Source organism: Nanorana parkeri, unplaced genomic scaffold (assembly GCF_000935625.1).
Source record: "Nanorana parkeri isolate BGI_ZX_2015 unplaced genomic scaffold, ASM93562v1 scaffold2343, whole genome shotgun sequence".
Lineage (NCBI taxonomy): Eukaryota > Metazoa > Chordata > Amphibia > Anura > Dicroglossidae > Nanorana > Nanorana parkeri.
Genome location: NW_017308611.1, coordinates 7,825 through 33,981, shown reverse-complemented (window position 1 = coordinate 33,981; position 26,157 = coordinate 7,825). Strand labels below are relative to the sequence as shown.

Here is a 26,157-nt window from a genome sequence, read left to right as displayed (position 1 = left end):
TTGTTACCCGACCACTCTCCTTGAATCCTGTTCCTGTACCACGCTGCCCTCCTGTTACCGACCCGGCTTGTACCTGACCACTCTTCTTGTATACTGAGGCCTGCCGTATATCTGCAGGCCTGTTACCCCTCATTGTTGCTGTTCCCCCTGGCTGTAGGTGTGCGTTTGTCCCAACGGTGGGTTTGTTACTTCACTGCTAAACCTGTGGGGGTTGAAGGGGTTTGTAGTTTTGTTGGTGTAACAAATAAACTGTATATCATATTCTGCCTTGTCCTGTGTGGTCACATGTTTGGTCTGCCTGTGTGGGTACCTGCGCAGGTGTGGGGTCACCTGTGCCGGTATCCCTGACAGAATACTGAGCCCACGTAACGGCCAAATCGACCACACGGGGACCTGCTCGCTTTCTGAGGTATTCCAGTGTCAAAATGGATCTCGAAAGCATGCATGGTTATGTGCGTTTAGCATCTGAGACACCGCAGCACTGCCGACAATTATTCCAGCTCTCCCCCAGAGCAGAGCTATTGGAATATGTCCGCAGCGCTCACCGTTTTATGGATACAACTGGTTGTCCTTTTTGGGATATCCAACCCCTAATCCAGATTTGGACAGAACTTGCTCTGAGTGGTGGTAAGGGTGATTACTTTTACCCTCCATTTACCCTGCCACAAGTTGAGTCACTAGTGTGGCTATTAGAGGATGATCCAGATGAGTTTTTTGAGCATTACTCTGCGTGTTCTCGGGATACTTTGTTGGAATGTTTCCATGCAGTGCAGTTCCTTGTTGACCATGGGGTTTGTGCAGATACCTTTGCCCAACCCCTGCTCCAGACGTGGTCTGGCCTATGGTCCATGCAGGCTAGTCCCCACTCCAGGTCCCGATCGGGTTTAACCAGGTTGCCCAGGACTGCTGCAGTGACTCCGGCTACTCATAATCAAACCAACTCCTGGTTTTCCCCAACGTGCCTGCTGCCCAGCTCCCGGTCTCTGACCATCCCGTGCCTGATGCCCAGCTCCCGGTCTCTGACCATCCCGTGCCTGATGCCCAGCTCCCGGTCTCTGACCATCCCGTGCCTGATGCCGGGCTCCTGGTCCCTGATGATCCGGTGCATGCTGCCCAGCTCTTCGCCTCCGCTGATCCAGTGCCTGCTGCCCAGCTCTTCGCCTCTGCTGATCCGGTGCCTGCTGCCCAGCTCTTCGCCTCCGCTGATCCGGTGCCTGCTGCCCAGCTCTCTGGTCCTGGTGCCGAGGGGATGCCCCTTGCAGCCGAGGGACCTGGGGATCGGGACATCTACCGCAAGTGGGGTGATCATGTGCGCAAGCCCGGACCCGGTAGTGGTGATATCCTGGGGAACGGGGGAGTTCCATTTGAGCACCCCTTGCTTCCAAAGGGTCTCGCTGAATTCCCTGAAGTATGTGGTGACCTGGGTCAGGTGGCCACAGCTTTGGGGGTATCCGGGGGGCTGGCTCAACGCGCCGTCGGTCCTAGTGACCCCCCATGTTTTATTGCGGTGGTCTGCCCGCTGAAACCCGGGCTCCTCAGTGCTGGGGGGTGTACCCTTCGGAACCCTGGTACCCATGGCCTTTCGGTTGGGTCTTCTGCTGGCCTGTGGAGACTTCTCCCGGATCCGGGTGGTGGACTGCTCGGCCTGATGCTTGACCCTGGCGGGGGGGGTGCTCAGCCGGTCCCTGAACTTTGGCCCTAGGGCATATGGTGGACTTGGCGGCCTTGCAGGCTTTCCCTGCCCTTGGACTATGAGGATGCGTATGGACTTTGTGGGAGCGTCCGGAGTCCGCTCCTTGAGAGGGGGGTACTGTTAGGATCCAGAGCACCCCCAGGTGGCGCTGGAGCCAGGTCCTGCAGTTCCTGTGCTCGCCTGCGGGTGTCTCCAGCAGCCAGGAACTGTTGGGAACCTGCAGCTCCAGTACTCACCTGCGGGTGTGCCCAGGCTGTGACTGATCATCCCATCACCTGGTGTTTCCTGGGAGGGTATTTAGGCCCTCCCTGCAGTCAGGAAGCTGGCTCAGTATTGCGTCGCCTGCACTTGACTAGAAAAAATGGTACATGCATGTATCTATAACCAGCCTTTATAGCAGGGCGCACATTGGGAAGGCTTACAACAATACAAAACGCAAAAATTCCCCAGCCTCAACCTGCCAGCCAGCCTGCAACCAAACAAGTAGCCCTGTCAACAGTATGCGTTAAAATCAGAGGTTTTAGTTGCACAAACGTTTGGCCAAAAATATGTAGAAGCCACACTGCCGCGCCAAGGCGCCTCTGCAAAGTGTGGTCCTAACTCTATGTATCCGAGTCTCCAAGTGTGAGCATATTAATGAAGTTGATAAATTACATGCAGGTGTACCTGGAGGTAGCCAACTCCTCCTAATAAGGTGCAGGGACGCACTGGAGGCCCAGCAACCAAAAATGCACGCTGGCACTCCAGTGCATCCCCCAAACCAAAAATAGTCAAACTAGAAAAAATGGTACATGCATGTATCTATAACCAGCAGGGCACACATTGGTTATAGATACATGCATGTACCATTTTTTGGAGTCCCAGCGTGCATTTTTGGTTGCTGGGCATCCAGTGCGTCCCGGACACACGCGTATATACGCATAAATACGCTGCCAGGACACATCTCTGTTCCATTCTGTTTTTGCCCATTTTTACGCTACGCAAATATACGACTCCATACGCGGCTATGTGTATGGAGCCATTTATTTGCATATGGTACAATACGCACATGAGCGCCTATATGCGTGGCAGTGTGAATGAGGCCTAAATATCGCTCCTAAAATACACCCAAAACAAAAAAGTAATTATACGTGAACATTTTTGGGGGTTTTTCTTTTTGCCTTTGACAAGTGAACTCCTCTTTTATGTCGAATTCGCTGTAAATCATATGATCAAGCTGTGTCCTGAGGTTGGAGAAAAGTGAATGTCCCTGACTCATTTTAAAGGAAACTATAATGTGCCTTTTCTCTCTAACCATTGTAATTTCTGCTATCTGCGCTAGTAAGTCTTTTCTACATAAGACTACAACACCCCTTTTCTTAAGAATAAGAAGTGAACACCAGCTTTCCTACCCAGATAAATAGATAAAGTAATGTATGTGAGAGTGACAGCTGGACAATGGAGCAGTATCACAAGAATTCTTAACAGCTAACCCACAGAATCACAAAAGGCAAACAGCCTCGTCACAAAAGGCAAAAAAAAAAAGATAGCAGTTGAGGATGTTTACATACCTTTAGGGATGTTTGAAAATGGGCAGTAAGCAATATTGCTGGTAATATTAGCAGCTGAGCAGTAGCCTAGTGTCTCTAGAACTGTTAGCAACTAATCCATAGAACAATGTCACTGAAAATGTTAGCAGCTAAACAATAGAATAACGCCACTGAAGATATTAACAGCTGAGCAGAAGAGCATTATCACTAGAGATTTCAATAGCATAGCAGTAGAACAGGGGTGTGGAAATTTTAAAAAAAAATACACACTTGTCCAAGGGCTAAAGCGGGGGCCGAATCTACTTGTCCCCCATGACAATCTACTCAATACAAAAACATTTTTTAATTGAAACTAGGGATGCACCAAAGCGGTTCTTGGGTATCGAGTACGAGAACAGAGTATTGGTGCTTCTGTTGGCATGGAGTAGGCTTCCAGGGCAAAAAGGAAGCCGAGCAGCTGGTAATGACATGCTACCCGGCTCCTGATTGCCAGGGAAGTGGACTTCATGTTGTTTGGCCGGCTTGATTGTGATTGGCCGGGAAACCGGCTTCCTGGCCAATCAAAAAAACAGGCGGCGAGTAATGACCTGATTGGCCGGGAAGCTGGCTCCATGTTCCCCTACGGCACTGCCGGTCAGAAGAAATCTTCCTCTGACCGAAAGTTCCGGTATTGGGGAAGGTATCGGAGCATTTGGGCGAGTACAAGTACTCGCCCAAACCTCTGTATCGGTGCATCCCTAATCAAAACTGTATTTGACTGTGCTAAATAGCGCTTCTCATTGGTCAGTGTGGTCACCTGACCATGCTGACCAATGAGTGCTTGCAATTTGTGAGCAAAATTAAAAATGCATAGGGCAGGACTGCACTGGACAGCAGTACGGGGTACAGATAGTACACCTGTACTGGCGGATGCCTATATGCGTGGCAGTGTGAATGAGGCCTAAATATCGCTCCTAAAATACACCCAAAACAAAAAAGTAATTATACGTGAACATTTTTGGGGGTTTTTCTTTTTGCCTTTGACAAGTGAACTCCTCTTTTATGTCGAATTCGCTGTAAATCATATGATCAAGCTGTGTCCTGAGGTTGGAGAAAAGTGAATGTCCCTGACTCATTTTAAAGGAAACTATAATGTGCCTTTTCTCTCTAACCATTGTAATTTCTGCTATCTGCGCTAGTAAGTCTTTTCTACATAAGACTACAACACCCCTTTTCTTAAGAATAAGAAGTGAACACCAGCTTTCCTACCCAGATAAATAGATAAAGTAATGTATGTGAGAGTGACAGCTGGACAATGGAGCAGTATCACAAGAATTCTTAACAGCTAACCCACAGAATCACAAAAGGCAAACAGCCTCGTCACAAAAGGCAAAAAAAAAAAGATAGCAGTTGAGGATGTTTACATACCTTTAGGGATGTTTGAAAATGGGCAGTAAGCAATATTGCTGGTAATATTAGCAGCTGAGCAGTAGCCTAGTGTCTCTAGAACTGTTAGCAACTAATCCATAGAACAATGTCACTGAAAATGTTAGCAGCTAAACAATAGAATAACGCCACTGAAGATATTAACAGCTGAGCAGAAGAGCATTATCACTAGAGATTTCAATAGCATAGCAGTAGAACAGGGGTGTGGAAATTTTAAAAAAAAATACACACTTGTCCAAGGGCTAAAGCGGGGGCCGAATCTACTTGTCCCCCATGACAATCTACTCAATACAAAAACATTTTTTAATTGAAACTAGGGATGCACCAAAGCGGTTCTTGGGTATCGAGTACGAGAACAGAGTATTGGTGCTTCTGTTGGCATGGAGTAGGCTTCCAGGGCAAAGAGGAAGCCGAGCAGCTGGTAATGACATGCTACCCGGCTCCTGATTGCCAGGGAAGTGGACTTCATGTTGTTTGGCCGGCTTGATTGTGATTGGCCGGGAAACCGGCTTCCTGGCCAATCAAAAAAACAGGCGGCGAGTAATGACCTGATTGGCCGGGAAGCTGGCTCCATGTTCCCCTACGGCACTGCCGGTCAGAAGAAATCTTCCTCTGACCGAAAGTTCCGGTATTGGGGAAGGTATCGGAGCATTTGGGCGAGTACAAGTACTCGCCCAAACCTCTGTATCGGTGCATCCCTAATCAAAACTGTATTTGACTGTGCTAAATAGCGCTTCTCATTGGTCAGTGTGGTCACCTGACCATGCTGACCAATGAGTGCTTGCAATTTGTGAGCAAAATTAAAAATGCATAGGGCAGGACTGCACTGGACAGCAGTACGGGGTACAGATAGTACACCTGTACTGGCGGAGGGTAAGGACTAGGGGATGCACCGATATTTTTGTCCCCGGTACTCGCCGATACCGAAAGTCCCATTAAGGAAGCCAGACGGCGTGTAATGACTCACCACCTGGCTTCCTGGTCATCCGGGAAGCCCAGCGGCATGTAAACTCGCCATCCGGCTTCCCGATTAGCAGGGAAACTGTCCCCATGCTTTTCGTCACTATGTGACGAGAAAGCATGGAGCCAGCTTTCTGGCAAATCGGGAACCCGGGCACCGTGTAATGACGCGGCGCCCGGCTTCCTGATGGGCCAGGAAGCCGGCTCCATGCTCTATCATCATGAGGTGACGAGGGAGCATGAAGCCGGCTTCCCAGCCAATCAGAAAGCCGGGCAGCGCTGCCTGGCTTCCTGACACAGGAAGTATTGGGCTAGGCATCTGAGGATTTGGGCAAGTTAGAGTACTTACCCAAATGCTCGGCATCAGCACCGATATTAGTATTGGTGTATCCCTAGTAAGGACTGTTCGCCGAAAGGTAAGTATAGCCGGGGGCGGACACGATCGCCGCTGCTCGGTTAATACAAGTGATCTGATCAGATCACTTGTATAAAAACGAGCGGCAGCTCCACGCTGTACATTTAGCTCTGCTTGTCCGGAGCAGGGCTAAATGTACAAAAAAACTACTCACTCGTGGCCCGAAAATGCATGTCCAGGGCGTCCGGCGATATGAATTCCACACCCCTGTAGAATATTGTCCCTAGAAACATTAGCAGCTGAAAGGTACAGCAAAGCAACTGAACACTAAAAATTCACACTAGAAATATTAATAACTGAGCTGCTGGAAATGTTAACAGCTAAGAAATAGAACTGTTAATGTTAATGTCCTGGAAATGTTAGCAGCTGAACGGTAGAAAAATTATACTGGCAACAATAGCAGATGAACAGTAGAGCAATACCACTGAATGTTAGCAGCTAATCAATAAGGCACCATTCACACTGAGCGATTTGTAGCGTGATTTCAGCTCAAAAATCTCTCAATCAGCAGCTCAATGTAGCTTGTCCAATGCATTTCAATGGAGCTGTTCACATCTCACAGCTCAATGTCGTATGTAGCTTAAGCTTGTCGTTTGAACATGACTTATTTTTAGCGGATTTTGTGCAATTTGGCCCAATAGACTTCAATGGTGTAGCTCAATGTCACACATTACCAGCGATATTGCGCGACATCGTCGCGCTATGTCGTGCTACAAAAGTGCCACTTTTGCACAGAAATATAAGCAGGAACATAAGCAGGAAACAGGAAGAGGAATTATCTCACATAAAGACCAAGATACAGCCCAATGCAGCAGCTACAAAGTCTATGCCAAAAGTAGCGCTACGTTGTGCGACAATATGTGCACTGTAGCTCAATGTCTCTCAAAGTCGCTCAGCTCAAATCAGCGCTGAAAAAGCGCTTTTGTTAATGTAGCTCAATGCGAATAGGGTCTAAAGAATGTCACTGTTGGCAGCTGAACAACGAAACAATGTCTCTGAAGATATTGGCAGCTAAGCAGTACAGTAATGCCGCTAGGCGTGTTAGCAGCTGCACAATAGAGCAGTGTCACTGAAAATGTTAGCAGCTGAACAGTAGAGCAATATCAATGGAAATGTTTGCATATGAGCCATTGAGCAAGGTTCCTGGAAATATTTACAACTGAGCAATGGAGTGCTATCACCGGAAATGCTAGCATCTGCACAGTAAACCAATGCTACTGAGAATATTAACAGCTGGCTGGTAGGACAGTCACTGGAAATGTTAGCAGCTGGGTATTCACTGGCAATGTTAATAGCTGGACAGTATAGCAATATTACAGATAATGTAAGCAGCAGAGTAGTAGAGCAATGTCCCTGAAATTGTTAGCAGCTGAGCAATAGCAGTGTTACGGACTATGTTAGCAGCCGAGCAACAGGGCTATGTCTCTAGGAATATTAGCAGCAGAACCAGAGGCGAAACCATGAAGGCCCCCCACCCCTTCTCCAGAGCGCTGGCCTGCTGGTCTCCAGAGAGTTGGAGCTGTAGTCCCAGGAGGCAATGTCGGCACCTCATCGGTTACTGCGGGACGGGCCATCTTCTGCTTTTCCAGGCCTGACCAAGTGGCGGAACGCCAGGGCATGGTTGCAAATGCGACTGTTGCAACCAGGGCCGTCTTTAGCGCAGGGCAAAGAGGGCACTTGCCCCGGGCCCAATAAAGGTTGTGGGGCCCGAATGCGCTGCCCGCGGCCGTCAGGGGGCCCACCACTGGCCCCGCTAATAGAATTTTACGGCCGCCGGTGCAGTGGCTCCCTCTGCCGCCACTTACAGAGTACAGAGCCGCTACAGATGCGGCTCTGTACACGGCGGCCGATCGCTCCTCTAGGCTGACCTCTGGAGGCCTACTACTCAAAAAAAATGAAGGAACACTGAAAACGCATCAGATCTCAATGGGGAAAAATATCATGCTGGATATCTACTGCATACTGGACTGGGTAATGTGTTAGAAACAAAAAGGATGCCATATCGTTTGATGGAAATGAAAAATTATCAACCTACAGGGCTGAATTCAAAAACACCCCAAGAATCAAAGTGAACAAATGATGCAGCAGGCTAGTCCATTCTGCTGAAATTTTATTGCAGCAACTCAAAATGGTACTCATTAGTTTGTATGCCCCCGTGTTTGTATGGATGCCAGACAAAGTCGGGGCATGCTCCTAATAAGACGACGGATGGTGTCCTGCGGTATTTTCCTCCCAGATCTAGACCAGGGCATCACTGAGCTCCTGAACAGAGGTGCAACCTGGCGACGTCGGATGGACCGAGACATAATGTCCCAGAGGTGTTCTATTGGATTCAGGTCATGTGAGCGTGGGGGCCATTCAATGGTATCAATTCCTTCATCGTCAAGGAACTGGCTGCATACTCTCGCCACATGAGGCCGGGCATTGTCGTGCACCAGGAGGAACCCAGGACCCACTGCACCATCGTAGGGTCTGACAATGAGTCCAAGGATTTCATCCCGATACCTAATTGCAGTCAGGGTGCCATTGTCTAGCCTGTAGAGGTCTATGCGTCCCTCCATGGATATGTCTCCCCCGACCATCACTGACCCACCACCAAACCGGTCATGCTGAACGATGTTACAGGTAGCATAACCTTCTCCACGGCTTCTCCAGACCTTTCACGTCTGTCACATGTGCTCAGGGTGAATCTGCTCTCATCTGTGAAAAGCATAGGGTGCCAGTGGCGGACCTGCCAATTATGGTGTTCAATGGCAAATGCCAATCGACCTCCACGGTGCTGGGCAGTGAGCACAGGGCCCACTAGAGGACGTCGGGCACTCAAGCCACCCTCATGAAGTCTGTTTGATTGTTTGGTCAAAGACATTCACACCAGTGGCCTGCTGGAGGTCATTTTGAAGGGCTCTGGCAGTGCTCATCCTGTTCCTCCTTGCCCAAAGAAGCAGATGCCAGTCCTGCTGATAGGTTAAGGACCTTCTACGGCCCTGTCCAGCTCTCCTAGAGTAATTGCCAGTGTCCTGGAATCCCCTCCATCCTCTTGAGACTGTGCTGGGAGACACAGCAAACCTTCTGGCAATGGCACACTTTGGGTGCCATGTCCTAGTGGGCCGAAGTTATATGTTATGTATGTCATATATTTACATCTGTGCCTAGAGTCTCATAATGTCTGCAAACTGGGCCCAGGTTCCAGCTCCGGTCTGGGGATGGTGGTCTGCCTTGGATATTCCGGCCCTATTTGGTGGCTGTACTGAGGCGAAGTTTACTGCCCCCACCTACCCTCGGGCGGTCATACGAACCCCAGCCTCGTGCAAAGATTCCGGGGTAGAATGTTAAATGGTTGTTAGCTTTAAATATGTAGAAGCTAAGCATACAAAAGTGGTTCCTTTGGCCGTCCCGGCCATACTTGGCACAACTCCGTTACACTTTTTCTTGTTTAATTACCTTTGTTGAAAAGTTTTGCGTTTTTTAATTGTTATTATATTGCTGCTTTACTGCACTGCCAATCTATACCTAGTACCACAAAGGTGTTACTAGGTCCCCCAATAGGTCATCTCCTGCCCTCAGTGAGGGGGGAAGTGCGTTAAATCGTAATCGACCCATAGCTGGGTCAGACAGTTGGTATCATCCACAGGGACTATTTCTTCCTGCCTTTTGGGTCTCTCCTCTTCTTCCCCTAGGTTCATATAGTTCTCTCACTCCATTCCCCCTTCTCTACTCTCGTCCTCTGTAAAGGCCCCAGCCTCGGGCCTTTACAGTCTTTACCCCTGCCCCCCCCTCTTCTCCCGATAGATATGGTGAGACCTGGGGGCCCCGCCCCACAGTGGAGTACTGATGAGGTGATTAGATTCACTTCGCTCAAAATCAGAGGTTTGAATATACCTGAGAAGCACTCCCGGACCAGCAAGATGTATGGAGCGCCAGGATTGGTGGCTGAACCAAGGCGTGTGGTGTGGGCGCGGCGTGCGTGTTCGGTGGGCGCGAGCAGCGTGTGTGTGGAGCCGCGAACAGGCAATGTAATAGATAGCCGACTAATCGGCGATCGAAAACGTTGCCAATGTTTTCGATCGGCGATTTTAATCGACTACATCGAATCGTTGTTGCAGCTCTACTACATACACTTAAACAGGACCTCTCGAACTGGCAGGACCTGACCTGGACATGGTTTGGCCGCTGCGCCTCCCTTAAAATGACAGTACTTCCCAGGATTCTGTACATCCTTCAGGCGATCCCAATCCATTTACCACCTACATTTTTTCCCCCAATTGAGACGACTGTTTCTATCCTTTGTCTGGGCAAGTCAGCGTCCTAGGTTGGCTTATCGCCTCCTGGTCCTTTCCTAGGATCTGGGGGGATGGGCCTGCCAGATATCAGACTCTACTACAAGGCGTCCAACCTTGCCAGGTTATTGGATTGGTGCTGCCACATGGATCAGAAACAATGGGTGGGGATGGAACTCTCATAATCCCGAGCACCGCTAAGGGTTGCTCGGACCTCTCTTGGCAGCTCTGACATTTCCCCTCACCCATCGCCCATGATACCGGTGATTGGGGACCCTGACTTCCCTCCAGGCCTGGAGAGCGTCGGGTCCAAAGACTATTGGGTGTAGGCAAGTTCCGCCTCTTTGATTTTATCTCGGACGGGACCTGGCTGTCTATTTACTCCATACGGAACCTGATCAGTCCGTTGTTAGACGAATGGAGTGCGTTGCAGATTCGCCACTTCCTTGTCTCTGTGCCTGGCCTGCGGGGGCTGTCGCGCCGCCTCACAGCGTTCGAGTCCATGTGTCATCAAGGGGTCCCAATCCGCCACACCCTATCTTTGCTCTATAGACAGCTCTGCTCACCACCTCAATCATATTGCCCTCCATTTCTCGGTAAATGGGAGTCTGAGTTGGGTAGACCCTTCACTGAGCAACAACGGTGTACAGTTCTATTCCTAGCACATAGATCATCCTTGGCATGCAAATTCCAGGAGCAGGGCAACAAGATCTTAACCCGATGGTACCAAGTCCTGTATATCCTGAGCAAAATGAATGGCTCAATCCCTCCGACATGTTGGAGATGTGACCAGGCTCCGGGTACCATGCTTCATATATTCTGGCAATGTCCTTGCCTTTGCCCTTTTTGGACGGCTGTGAGGTCGATAATCAACTGGATGGTGATTGGCGCCCTACCAGACGATCCAGCGGTCTGTTTATTACACATGACCCACCTCACTATCAAATGCTACAAAAAATCCCTGACTATACATATGCTGAATGCAGCAAGGTCATGTATACCTCTGATGTGTAGACAATCCAGACCCCCCACAATGAGACTATGGTTCTCCATCGTGGATGAGATTTATCGAATGGAGGACCTGACCGCATCTATCCCATAATGAGGAAGAGAGGTTCCGAACCGTCTGGAGACCGTGGTCCTATTTCACAACCACCCCTGACTATGTCACAGTGATGGGCGCAAACCTCGCTGCTTCATCGGCCGAGGGATGAGAGTGAGGTCATACATACCACGGGGGCGGGCCCGTGGGGATCAGTTCCTCCATGGTCTAATTCTGTTTTTTGACTTCTTCCCTCACCCCTTCTTTCCACCTGATCCCAGCTCCATAAGACTCTTCTGTATCTGCCTAGTCCGGGAGATACCATATTGAGGTGGAAGTCCACCCACTCTCTCACACAAGGCGTGACTCTTGAAATTAATACGGATAGGACATGTACCCAGAGCGAGAGGGGTGTGTACGTCCCACGTAGTGTTCAGTACATGCATCATTAGATAGTTATGTTAGTCGTATAACAATGATCGGACCAGGGGTCTTGAATAAAGCATATTTGTGAGTTTGATTGTAGCACGTTTTTGCACATATGCCAGAGGGCAGAAGATGGTATTAATAGACTCGTGCCTCCTGCAGTGGTGAGAACTTAAGGCTCATAGGCGGGTCTATTCGGGAGGCGCAATTTATGGCGTATTTGTTAACCATATATCTGAAATGGCATATAGCATTTGGTTCAATTACTGAATGCAATATGCATATCTAGACCTTTTCAGTGTGCTGTCTGACCAGTTCTTTTCAATTGACGTGATATACCCGATGAAATGCTTTTACAATGCTTTGTATTCAATTATCTGTTTGATTATGTGTTAATAAACTCAACATTGAAAAAAAAAAAAAGTGTAACTATGGGCAAAATAAAAAGTGACACACAGTATATGAGTCTGTCAGTAGTATTAACACAGCATTTTTTTTGTTTTTCTGTTTCTACCTGTAACATGGTTTAATTACCTGTTGATTCTGCCAGTAGAGCTGATCTTTTTCAACTTTATTTAATAGGGAGATCCTATTTGCTCTGTAGTGAAAACGCACAGCAGCATTGTCACCCTGCCTCTGCAAAAGACCCTTATACTCACCTTACCAGTGATCCCTAGCTGCTCCTTTCTCTGCAGCAGCAGTCCACAATACCTGGCACTTCTGGGTATGCAGGACCATATGACCTCCTCTTCTGCGGCAAAGGACAAGTCTAGAAACTAATCGCTAGGCTTGAGCACTGTCAAATTACTTTTACTCGCCTGGATCATCATCGGTCATTTTACTGCCAGCTGCAGAGGAGGAAGGAGCAGCAAGCGATTGCTGGGAAGGTGAGTATTGGGGGTTTGGGGATGGGGGGCAACCTTGCTGAGACACTGTCACTTATCCATGCATGGGCAAGGTGAAAGCATCTCTTTGAAAAGTGTAGGTTAGGCAAAACCCCCCAAAACAACATGCAGTACACTGTAAACTGCTCTCTCCTCCCCCCCAGGTAAACATTTTTTAAAAAAGGTCTATCCTTTAGGTCTGGTAGGAATTTTGAGGAGCAACCCCACCCCCAAAAAACACGGGGGCAAAACATAGGGTCTCACCTAAAATTCCTACCAGATCCCTTGATCTGAGCACAGGCCCGGCAGGAAAGGGGGGGACACACGATCGAGCACCCCCATCCCTGTGCCATACCAGGCCACATGTCCTCGACATTGGGAGGGTGTCCCCATGCTGATGGGGACAAGGGCCTCTTCCCCACGACCCTGACCTGGTGGTTGAGGGGGTCTGTGAGCAGGGGGGCTTATTTGCATCGGGGTACCCCTTTACTTGGGCACCCAGATGCCGCCACCCGCCCTTTTGAATGAGTAAGGGGTACTTATACCCCTACTCATTCACTAAAAGGTTAAAAGTAAATGTAAATAAAGAAACCACACATTTTAAAAAAGTCAGTTTTTGACAAGTCCTTTATTTTTTTAAATTGATCCATCTATGTAATCCAACGTCAATCACGATGAACGATGCCCGACGACCTGCAGGAAGAAAAAGTCGATGCCAGCCGACCCGTCCGAACCCGATGAAGACTTGCCGCAAAATGACAGCTGTGGCTCGAATGTAAACAAATGGGTGAAGTGAGCCGTGATGTCACGGGGCTCGTTCCGCCCATTTGACATTCTCAGCTGTCATAGAACACAATAGTATTCGAGTGCTATTGTGTTATATAAACTGACTTGCTTTGAAATTAAAGGACTTTTTCAAAATGTGTGGTTTCTTTGTTTACATTTAACCCTTTAGTGAATGAGTAGGGGTACAAGAACCCCTTACTCATTTAAAAGGGGGGGCGGCGGCATCTGGGCGTCCCCTTAATTAAAGGGTGTAACAAGGACACTCGACTGTAGACAGGAAGTGAAAGTAAAATGCAGTTTTATTATGGCAAACACAAAAAGTCTTTCCATCCACAGGGTAGACTCCCCCTGTTGCACAAGACAGTTTCTAGCAGCAACATAAAAGGACAGTCTTTAGTTTTGCTCTGTAGCTTTCCACAGCTCCAGGAAACTCACACTGCTCACCCCTCCACAGGTCCTAGGGTCACCGACCTTCCCGAGCTCTCCCAGCCTTCCCTGGCTGTTCCACGTGTCCAGCACGCGCCTGAGTCTGCTGTGCTCTGTGCCTCCTGCACCCACACAACTCTCCCACAACTCTGAGCACTGGGCTGGCTTCCTAATGAGGCTGCTCTCAGCCACTTGATCAGCCCAAGCTGGTCGTTGGTAACACCTGGCCCCAGAACTGGAGATCTCAATCCACCCAGAGCTCTAGAGATTTACAGAGCTCCAGATCCCAGCTACAATAAGGAAAACTTGAAAAGTTTGAAAAGAACCTGAAAAGCAAGGCTCTTCCTAATAACATGGTTGCCCTTTGGCTGAGAGTCCTGGGTGTCAAAGTTGCCATACTGCACTGCCACAAGGGGTACCCAGATGCAAATAAGCCCCCCTGCCCGCAGACCCACACAACCCCCGGGTCAGGGCTGTGGGGAAAAGGGCCTTGTCCCCCATCAGCATGGGGATACCCTCCCAATGCCAAGGGCACGTGGCCTGGTAAGATGTAGGGCTGGTAAACCCCCCTACATGTCTAGGTTTTATATTGGGTTTTTTTGGGCACCAAAAATTAACTTGTGTATTTTTTAGGAAAACAAAAACGTATCCATTATCATTCTTGACCATACTTCAACTAGTAGAGTCACTGCTGTCACAAGGTATGAATACATATATTGATTTCTTTCACAGAAAAAAAAGTTGTAGACTTCATGTCCAAGAGCCTGCCAAAACACTGTGCATAGGGCTTTCCCTACGACCCTGACCCGGCTCTTGGGAAACGTAGTTCTGTGTGGCAGGTCAAAAAGGTACTTCTCCAAGCAACTACCCCTGCAAAAATTTTACACGTTTGGTAATGACATCACAGAGAATAATAAAAGCTGTATCTTCCAAATAATACTGGGACATGCTCTGGAGGGAAAAAGGGAGTAATGCCTAAATGAATTAAAGCTGGTCTCCAGGTATGACCCTAACTGGGTCATACCTGGAGACCAGCTTTAACTCATTTAGGCATTCTTTCTTTTTATCAACAGTGCTTTAAAACATTTCAAATCTCCATGCTTTTATATTTATACTAAACATCAAAACTGAATATGCCATTGTTGGCTAGATGGAACATTGTAGAAATTATATTACAGTAAAACGAGGTTTAAATAGATTTTGATTATATTACATTTAAATTAAAGTGAATCAATTACATTAAATAAAACATGTAGGCTGCTATTATTGCCTACTCCTTTAAAAATTGTAGATGCTTGGCTGTCATGCTATTCTAAAATTTTGAGTCACTAACCCAGAACAAGCATGCCTATTAAAACTACAGATAGGAAGTCAAATAAGGATAACGATGAGTTGTTTAAATGGTATATGTTATTTTGTAACACTGAAATTGACATTTTCACACTTAAAATATCAGCCACTGTAATTTGATATCTTGAAAAAGCAAATAAAGATTATATTTAAAAATTATAGTGGGATAGAGTTTCCATAATGCTACACTTAAGTGCAAAAATATGAATGGGTCCGATATATTTCTATGACCGTTCGATGTTTGCTGTGGTACACCTGCTGTAGCTGACTGAATTTTCCTGCTGGTGACCACTTGAATGTGAACACAAACTCAGAAATTACTAACTTAGGTATGACAGGCAAGCACCTAGTATTTTCAAAAGGAAACAAGTGATGACCACCATCACTATGTTTCTCTTAAGTAAATGCACCAAAGTAAAGAATATTTTTCTACATGATATATCTTTAGATATACAAAAGTTGAAATTATAAAATGTGTCTTGTATTTATGTATAGTTTTCATTTTGATGGAGGAGTAAACAAACATTTATTTTACCTGTGTTTTTTATAAGCTATGGACAGACTATTATTATGTTAAACATGATCTAACACTTCCAACATTTGGGTTAAAAAGATTTATAGAGAAGAGGGTACTAATAAGAGAAATCTCACCTGTCCTCTTTGGTGACTTGAGAATAATAGGAACGTTGTCGAATAGCAGAGTAGAATGAGAATGCTTCATTAAGGTAGCTTGTCTCTGATGTGCGGAGACTGTGGGAGAAAAAGAAGCTCTTGCTACAAAACTTACCTAGAATTACTGATAATACTACATATCTCTGCTTATTTGAACATGCACACATACAGACAAACCTTTATACATTTATAATACAAATAAAGGACAGCTAATTTAAATTTAATTTGAGCACCCAACAATACAATGTACAACCCTAATTCCAAAAAGTTGGGACACTGTGTCAAATCTACATACAATCTACAAAATGTGTAATGATTTGCAAATCTCATAAACCCATATTTTATTTACAATGGAAAATAGAAAACATATCAAATGTTTATACTAAAAAATTTACCATGTTTAGAAAAAATAAGGTAATTTTGAAAATGATGGCAGCAACACGTCTCAAACAAGTTGGGACAGGACAACAAAAAGCTGGCAAAGTAAGTGGCACTAACAAGGAAGAGCTGGAAGAACATTTTGCAACTATTAGGTTGATTGGCCAAAGGTCAGTAACATGATTGGGTATAAAAAGAGCATCATAGAGAGTCAGTGTGTGTCAGAAGTAAAAGGGACAGGATGTGAGAGGTCAGCTGACAGGATGTGAAGGGGAGTGGCTACTGAACGGCCGTGAGTCAGGGGAGCTCCGAGAGCCGATGGAGCGGTGAGAGAATGCCGAAGACCCTGGTAGGATGAGGAAGAGCAACCAGAAGAGAAATGGAGCTACAGCCGAAGGAGGGAGATCCATGAAAAGGTATCTCACAACGTAGAGGGTACAGCCTAAATGGAGAGATGACTAAAGGATTCAGCAGCTAGATACCTCAGACATGCATCCCTCCCATACTAGCTCACCGACACTGCAGGAGCGTCCTGTGACTCAGATCCGGCAGTGTTGGTCTCAAGAGAAATCAGTGCAGAGATGGGGAATCTTCCATGCAGGATTTCCCTACTAAGGCAGATATGGCCCATATGTTACCAGCATTGGAAAAACAGATAAAACAAGATTTGAACGGTATGAGAACAGACCTGACATGTTTACTGCAGCTAGTGGAGGAGTCAGAAAAATTGGAACAGCATGTTATCCGTGATTTACAAGAAGCACATAGAAAATTCCTGCAATCTATGAGAGCAGTAATGTATAAACTGGAGGATTTGGAAAATAGAGGTAAGAGGAAAAAAATCTAAGAATATGAGGCTTACCTGAAAATGTGTTGGAAGGGGATTTAAAAGACGTTATTTGGGAAATTTTTAGCCCATTATTGAATAAAATCAGACTCAGCCCCACTTTTAGACGAAGTCCACAGGACATACCGCCCTAGAGGCATGGTTTTGGAGGTACACCATGATGTAATATGCCGGTTTCCTTGTTAAAAAGGATAAAGAGGAGATTATACGTAAAAACCGAGGGGTCCCATACATGCATTATAAAGGAGCACATCTGCTAATATTCCCAGATTTGGCGAGAGAAACATTACTGAGACACATTGCTTTTAAACCCCTACTTGATATTCTTAAAGCAGAAGAGGTACAGGTGGGAGTTTCCAACATGCTTGATCGCAAGAAAGAATGGCCAATCATATCACTTACGATTCCAAAAAGAAATAGGAGGGATTCTGTAGTGGACTTAGAATCAGAACTCCCGAATTACCAGGATTGAAAAACGACAATGTAAGCCTTACTCAGCTAGCTGATAAGAGATGGGTACCACCCGCCAAAAAAAGACATGTGGAGACATCTGGGTTACCATTAAGCGATGCATTAAATTAAATGAGTTTGATGATTTGCTCTCTTCTCCCTTCCTCGATGCTGAAATAGCAGAGGGGGGGACGGAGCAGGGGAATAAATATACAAATAGAGGGGGATAGGATAGGAGCGGGGGAGGGTTCCCCTTTTTTTTGTAACCGCCCAATAGTAACAACAAACTCCAAGAAGAACTGCTCCCCGTGGACTCGGCCTGTTTTTAGTTTTCTTGCGAACATTAGACTCCCTATTAGTGAACATGGTTCACAATTTAGCACTAATTGGGTAACTGTCAGAACTATTGGGCCGAAAGGAATCAATTTCATAAGCCTAAACATGTTATTTTACAGATGTGTCTATGGGCATACTGGTGGCAATTTTGTCTGTTTGCTAAAAGGTGAAGAAAAGTTCATTCTTCTTGAATAGAGACATTCACAGAGAAGGAGTTAGGAATTTTAGCATAAATAGTCTCCTGATATTCTAATTATTTGAGTTTCACCTGTATATGCAGCATCTATATGCCTACTTAATTGACTGACTTCAAGTAAAGTTTTATACATGTACTTTTATATATCCCAAACTATATTCATTATATATTGTTTGAGTGTACCCATTGAAATATATTGTTGTGTATTACTAATAATGGGGTTTTTATATTTAAGTGCAAAGAATTAGGTGGTAGATGCCAATGTATATTCTTTTCTTATATGCATGAAAAATCTCTGGGTTTTCAAAACTAATAACCTCACTTTTAAGGAATTTAGAGGAGGATTGCTAATGGCTTTAGGTTAGATCTTCTCTAAGCTGTAAATCGAAGAAGCAGACCTAAAGTCTGACACTGTGTAATCAAGTATTGTAAACATTTTATATTCATGTCTTTTTCCAAGGGCTGAGGTTAGAGGTTATCTCACTGCCTTAACTTTTCGAAATTAGTGAAATTAAATGAAATGCTCCCAACCTTTATATAGAACAATAGTGCCCCCTGGTGGTGATTGTGAGGGAAAGGTCTAGGGCAAAAAGGATATATTTGACGTCATGTTTCACGTCAATAATCACGTGGAAGACCAAACCAAGCCCACATCACAGGGGGGATATAGAGAGAGGGGACCAGGAGCGCAGAGGCAGATTCCAACACCAAGGCAGTAAGCAAATACATTCCAAGGGTATAGCTCAGAAGCTGAGGATGGCTGTCCAAGGAAACTGAACTAAAGAGAACCTGACTATCCCTGGTTGCTGAGCATTGACTGCTGACTTCTTTCAAACAACTACATTTTAAATTGCTGGTAAAGTATACTTTCTAAAGTATATTAGGCAATTCATTAGCCACATATATATATTTGGGTAAACCATTGAGTTCTTGTAGGATCAAAATTGATTTGAGATAGTTTTTAACTGAAGTAAAAATTGTGTCTTTCAATTTGGGGAGATAAATATATACATTTGTTATATACATTTGTATAATCTCCAGGAAACTGATGTCAGTTTCTAGTCAATGGTCTAGTCTGATATATATTGAATTAAATTGGTGGAAATTTTTCTTTACTTTGACTGGTCTTGGCTCATTGCCAACCCTGTGCATGATGGGATAAATATCGCCCATGCGCTGTTAAAAGTTTGAGTTTGTGAATATCTGTGCTGGGAGAAGTTACCCTGGGATAGAAATTGAAAATGTATTGTATGGAAAGGAATTTAAATGGTGTTAAATGTGATATATTATAATGTAAAGGGGCTCAATTCTAGTGGTAAAAGACACCTATTGTACAGGTAATTATGAAGATATGCAGGACATATCGTGTTCCTACAGGAAACTCATTTAACCCATGTTACAACCACTAGATTATATACAGGTCAGTACAGCAATTGGTACTATAGCCTCTCTGACGTTAATAAAGCGAAAGGGGTGGCTATAGGAATTCATAAGAGTATACCCTTTCAATTGGAAGACATGATAGCAGACATACAAGGGAGATATTTATTCTTGAAAGGTCAGATAGGAAATGTGAAATGTACTCTGGTAAATGTATATTGCCCTTATCAAGGCCAAGCCTAATTTGTATCCCAAGTTTCCACACGCTTGTTAGACTTTATGCATGGAATAATAATAGTGGCTGGAGATATGAACATGGCTTTAGAGCCTGATCTAGATACTTCAACAGGCAAAGCAAATATAACATTTAGACAGCTACCCTGTTTCCCCGAAAATAAGACCTACCCTGAAAATAAGACCCAGTACTATTTTTGGGAATTGCTAAAATATAAGACCTACCCTGAAAATAAGACCTAGTTGTGACCATTCCCAGGGCCGGTGGTGGCATAAGGGGGAACTTGAAGAGCCGCGGGAAAAGCAGGAGAGAATCAGCGGTGCCAACGAAGCCAGCGCTAGAGAAAGCGAGGCAGCACTGAAGGGAGCAAAGCCGCATAAGCCGATGCTTCCTCTATAGCGCCGCCTCCTGTCACAGGCAGAGTGATACCAAATGCACTCCATCTGTGCGGAATCGATAGTGAAAGTGTGCTTCGCTCATTCTGGCCCGCGATTGGTTAGCAAATTGCTCTTGGAAAGGTACGGCACCCCAGATCACCATATTTTTGTACATGAATACATGTAGACTGTTGTACATGAATAAGTGTGGATTGACCTAGTGTGTTGTTTTGAGCCAAAAAATATATAAGACAGTGGGGTTGATTTACTAACCTTATAAACACGCCACGAACAAGTATGCACCTCTGTAGTGTGTTCCCTCCCAGCATGATCTATTGGTGGAATCTAGACACCTTTGTAGTGTGTACACACCCAGCAGGTGTGTTGTGCAAAGCCCTGCATGAATTGCAAGGTGATGTTGTGTAAATTAGCTCTACATTGTGTTGCTTGCGTTGATGAATGCAGGAATGTAAATGCATGAGCTAACCATTTTTGTCTAAACTGTGAAGCAGCATTATATATGCATCATGTGCATGATTTTTCCATATATGGCATTAGTGGAAATATGCTTTTAGAGACTTTTTGGTTGATAAATACATTTTGCTGTGTAAAAATCACACGCACCTAGTGCGTGCGTGTGTTTTAGGTTAGTAAATCACCCCCAGTGTCTTATTTTCAGGGAAACACGGTATCTAGAAGAAAAGGGTTACTGCAGGAGATGCAACTTATTGACACTTGGGAGATTGATGCATCCAAAAGAAAAGGATTATTCTACAGTACATAATCTATATTCACGATTAGATATAATATTTTTAAACCATTATTATTTAGGGTGCTTAAAATCGGCCTATATAGGGGTAGCTACTATTTCAGATCATTCCCCAGTGATAATGGTTATTGACTTAAAATGATCTCCACCTAAAATAAATAATTGGAAATTGAACGAATGTCTGATACAGAGTGCGGAAGATGTGGATTATTTAACACGGGAATTAAAGAATTTCTTCCGCTTGAATGATTCTCCAGAGAGATCACCAACGACTCTCTGGGAAACGCACATGTCGCTTATACGAGGTAGACTGATAGAGATGGGCTCAAGGAAGAAAAAAGAGGAGAGTAGAAAAATGTTAATTGTATTAGGACAGATTAACATATTGGAGAAGGCACATAAACACTCTCTAGCAGTTGAACAACTACAATGGTTAACAACAAAAAGAGAAGAATTGAAACAATTACTGATTAAAACTGCCCAGAAGTTCCAAATGTTATCTCAGAGACAGTTTGAATGGGGAAATAAACCAAGTAAAAATTTAGCAAGAACACTACGACAGAAGTATAATAACACATATATCACTAAGATAAAGTCATTGAGAGACCAGGTGGTACACACTGCTAAAGATATAGGTAAAGTATTTAGAGAATATATGAATTTATATAATGTGGGAATTTAAAGGATCATATAAAGATAGGAAAACATCAATACTATCATATTTACATCAATACTATCATATTTACAAAGAGCTAATATGCCTTCTATCTCGGCCAACTCCCTAAGTGCTCTTGAAAAAGAGATGGAAATGAGTGAGCTTGAGAGAGCTCTGGCTAATATGAAGGGAGGGAAAGCGCCAGGACCAGACGGTTTTACAGTGGTCTACTACAAGGCCTTTAAAGACGACCTTCTACCACATTTAATGAAGTATGCTAATTCTTTAATACAAGGAGAAAGCATAAGACCTGAGTCAGCTTTAGCCCATATAGTAGATTTTTCAAAACAGGGAAAAGACCCTATGTGCTGTGGGAGTTACAGGCCTATATCACTATTTAATACTGATAAAATAATTATGAAGATATTAGCTACTCGACTTTTGCCAATAGTTCCACGATATGTTTCACTAGACGAAACAAGATTTGTCTCAGGCAGAGAGGCCAGAGACAATTCCCTAAGAACGTTGACAATTATGGAGTATGTGAAGAAGAATTCCCAAACTACTATTTTTTTTATCTATCGATGACGAAAAAGCTTTTGATAGAGTAGCATGGGACTATATGCTAGAATGTCTTAGATTTCTAGGATTAGAGGAGATAATTATGAGATGGATAGCAGCGATATATAGTAATCCCACTGCATAGGTACGGGTAAATGGTATCTTAAGCGAAACATTCAAGACTGGGAATGGAACCAGACAAGGAATATCAAGCTTACAAGAATATGGGGAACTATCAAATTTTAAAATAAATTATACTAAATGTGAAATTCTCAGCATAAATATGAGGCCCAGGGAGGTAAGCGCTCTGAAACCAAGCTTTGGGTTTCAATGGAAAGACCAGCTTAAATATTTGGTGATCTATCAGCTAATTTAGATGGCCTATTTGATTGTAATTGTATGACTTTGTTGATTACAGTAAAATCAGATTTAAGAAGATGGCCAACGTTAGTACATTCATGGATAGGGAAAATTAATGTGATTTAAGATGAATGTTAAAAGCAGATATTGAAATATGTATGTATGAACCTTAAATGATGATTGATTTTCTATATTTTAATCTATCCAAGTTTGGAGATTCAGTTTTTTACTGTACTGCTGATTTTGAGTTACAATTGGTAATCAATCAGTAAGCCTGACAGGCAGACCTAAGTATAGTTGAAACAGTTGTTGGGAATGCCCAAAGAAGACTTGGCCTTTAAAATGAGTTTGAAGAATAAACCACATTACTTAGGACATAGACTATGATGCCCAAAATGGGATAGAAGGAGAACACATGACTCAGCTACTAGAGTATGGCACTCCCTTATGCTAATCAGAAAGAATTTTAAAGGTAAACATCACATAGGTTATTTTAAAGTAAAAGCATGGATAAAAGGATGAGGGATGATCCTTCAAGAGTCGCACATTCACGACACACACACTCACACTCATTCACACCACACACATGCACGCACAGCATCAAGCCCACACCCCCACACTCACGTTGAAATAGACAGACACCTGTTAGGACTATTTTTACTTACTACCTAGCCACGTTTCTTAAGCATCTTATAGATTTCTGCTGTAAGATATACTATATTTTGTCATCATCAAGCATCTTATAGACTCATTCTGTAAGATATACCATATCCTGTAATCATTTGCAACTTTTACATTAAACACATTATGAACTTTATGCAACAACGGCAACAATCATCTATTATTGAACTTTTCCCATCCTATGCTTCAAGAAAAGGAATATGACATAAAAAAATCATATTTCGTGTCATTTTCTTACAATGAACATATTACCTAGATTCATTTTTTTATTTCAAATGTTGCCAATAATACTCCCATCACAGTTTTTTAGAGTAGCAAGTTCAATTGTTACCAGATATGTATGGGGGAAAAAGAGAGCAAGAATCTCCCATACAACCCTGACCAAAACTAAATATAGAGGAGGTCTGGCACTACCAGACCTTAGAAGATATTATCTAGTATGGCTGCAACAACTAATCGACACAATCGATTATTGAAAAAGTTGTCAACTTTTTCAATCATCGATTAATCGGCTTCCGATTGGTTGGCCCTGTTCACGGCTCCACGTGCTGCGTGCCACACCTCCTCCCTACCTCACGCTTGCCGCTGCCAGACCCGCCCAGCCGCATCCACGCTCCACACCTCCTCCCCACCGCACGCTCACCGCCCGCCCACATCCACGATCGGCACAGGGACGCGGGGAGAAGAAGTAAGGAGGAGCAGGTGTGAGGGGATGGCAGCCGCCGATAGACAGGCCCGATCTCAAACTATTTGCTGCAAGACTGCTCAGGTAAGCCTGCACTTTCCCCCCACATGGTGCTCTATAATGTATTGGTGGGATAGTGGGATTAGTATTCCTCTATAGCTGATGGTACATTCTGCTGTACTGTATATTATACAGAGCAATGTACCATCAGCTATAGAGGAATACAAATCCCAGCAATACATTATATACTGTATGTATAATGTATTGCTGGGATTTGTTGTATTCCTATATAGCTGGTGGTATTCTGCATTGCCCTGTATAGAGGTCTACAAATCCCAGCAATAATACATTATACAGCGCAATGCAGAATACCACCAGCTATAGAGGACTACAAAACCCAGCAATAGTACATTATACAGTGCAATGCAGAATATCACCAGCTATAGAGGACTACAAAACCCAGCAATAGTACATTATAGCTGGCGGTATTCTGCATTGGGGTGTATAATGTACTATTGCTGGGATTTGTAGTCCTCTATAGCCGTTGCCATTCTCCATTCATTGCTGTATAATTTTACACTTTTAATTTCACTATATTGCACACCACACTTTTTTTTTTCTTCTTTTTTTACTTCCACCGCTCCAAGCTTGCTCCTGTGATGGGCTGCAATCTCAATACAAACTAATAGTCCCATCACTGGAGCCATTTTTTACATTTATTTCATTTTTATCCGATTAATCAAACTTAATAATCGGCTAACTAATCGATTTTGAAAATAATCGTTAGCTGCAGCTCTATTATCTAGCTTCAGTGATGGCCAGGATGTTGGATTGGAGATATTGCCAACAAAAGAAACTGTGGGTACCAATGGAGTCAATATGTAAAATTGATCTACAGATAGCGGGTTGGATACCGAAACAATTTAGACCCCCAATAAATGATATGTATTCAGTAGTAAGAAATACATTAACAACTTGGGACTCGTTATATTTAAAATACGGAAGGGACTACAATTCCCCCCTAATGCCTCTGCTAGGTCATAGTTACTTTCTGGCGGGCATGACAGACATCTATTATAAGAAATGGGCAGGAGAAGATAAATGGCTACTACATCAAGTGATGGAGAAAGGAACATTAAAACCACTCGATGAGATATGTAAAATATCACAACCTACCAATCTGGATAAATGGACATATCAACAACTTAGACACTTTATCTGTTCTTTACCAAAACCTATTAGATCAATAAAGGAATTACACCCCCTAGAAAAAATGTTTGAAAAAGGTGGAGCCAATAGAGGAAGAATATCCTTAATATATAACATTTTGTCTCAGTTAGAAGATACACAGTGGCCCAAATATTTAACACAATGGAAGGAGGAACTAGGAGGAGAGTTATCAGGTTCACAAAAGGGGAAGATACGTCAATTAATTCATGATTCATCCAGATCTTCACGGATGGTGGAAATGAACTATAAGTTGGTATCCAGATGGTATTATAACCCAGTAAGATTAAACTTGATTTGGACAGATCACTCTCCACTTTGTTGGAGGGAATGTGGAGAGGCTGCCACCTGTGCCCATATATGGTGGGAATGTACTAATATTCAAAATTATTGGAAAAATATAACTATATTACCATACAAAAACAATACCATTAAATATGACCCTTGGGATTTATTATTTCATAAAACGGAAGAACCAATTAGCTTTTATAAATAATATATTTTCCCATATTTATTAAATACAGCTAAAGCAATTATCCTTCTGTACTGGAAGAAAAAAAAGAGACACCCTCAATAAAAAAAGGTGTCAGAAAATAAATCAGACTTAGACACTAGAGGAAATTACTTATAAAAATAGCAATACATATGATTCCCACCAAAAAACATGGTCATGCTGGGTAACATTTAAAAAGAACAGGAAGTTATTGCTCTGTAAAGGGGGAACCTATATAGGAAGCTTAGAAAGAGAGATGGGGATGACATTTTGACGGAGTAAATATAACATTTAAGAAGAGGTACAATATGTTAAAATGAATATCAAAGACTAAGGGTAGAGGACAGTTTGAGGGGTTTCTTTCTTTTGATCTTTTTTTTTCTTCGTGATGTTTTTTAATGACATCCTAGTCTTAGTCCGTAGGGTTCAATATTGAATATTGGAAGGCTGTCCACAAGGTTTAGGAGTGTGTCTATGGGAATGTTTGACCATTCTTCCAGAAGTGCATTTGTGAGGTCAGGTACTGATGTTGGACGAGTGTAACGGTCAGACCCCACAGGTCTGTGTGGTGGAGGATCACAGTTGCAGAGATATCAAGAGAGGGGGTAGTACTCTACCCCAATATATATGCAGTCTAATAGT

At 44.0% G+C, this 26,157-nt stretch overlaps 1 protein-coding gene across 1 annotated transcript in view; it reads right to left on the bottom strand.

Moving 5' to 3' along the window:
* Positions 1-15,987, bottom strand: part of SCAI (suppressor of cancer cell invasion) — a gene marked incomplete at its 5' end in the record, with an annotated part of 141,518 nt that extends 125,531 nt beyond the window's left edge. The window contains one exon of the mRNA XM_018573344.1: positions 15,865-15,987. Coding sequence (XP_018428846.1) covers positions 15,865-15,987 — 123 coding nt within the window. The remainder of the gene's footprint in view (positions 1-15,864) is intronic.
* Positions 15,988-26,157: the final 10,170 nt, after the last annotated feature.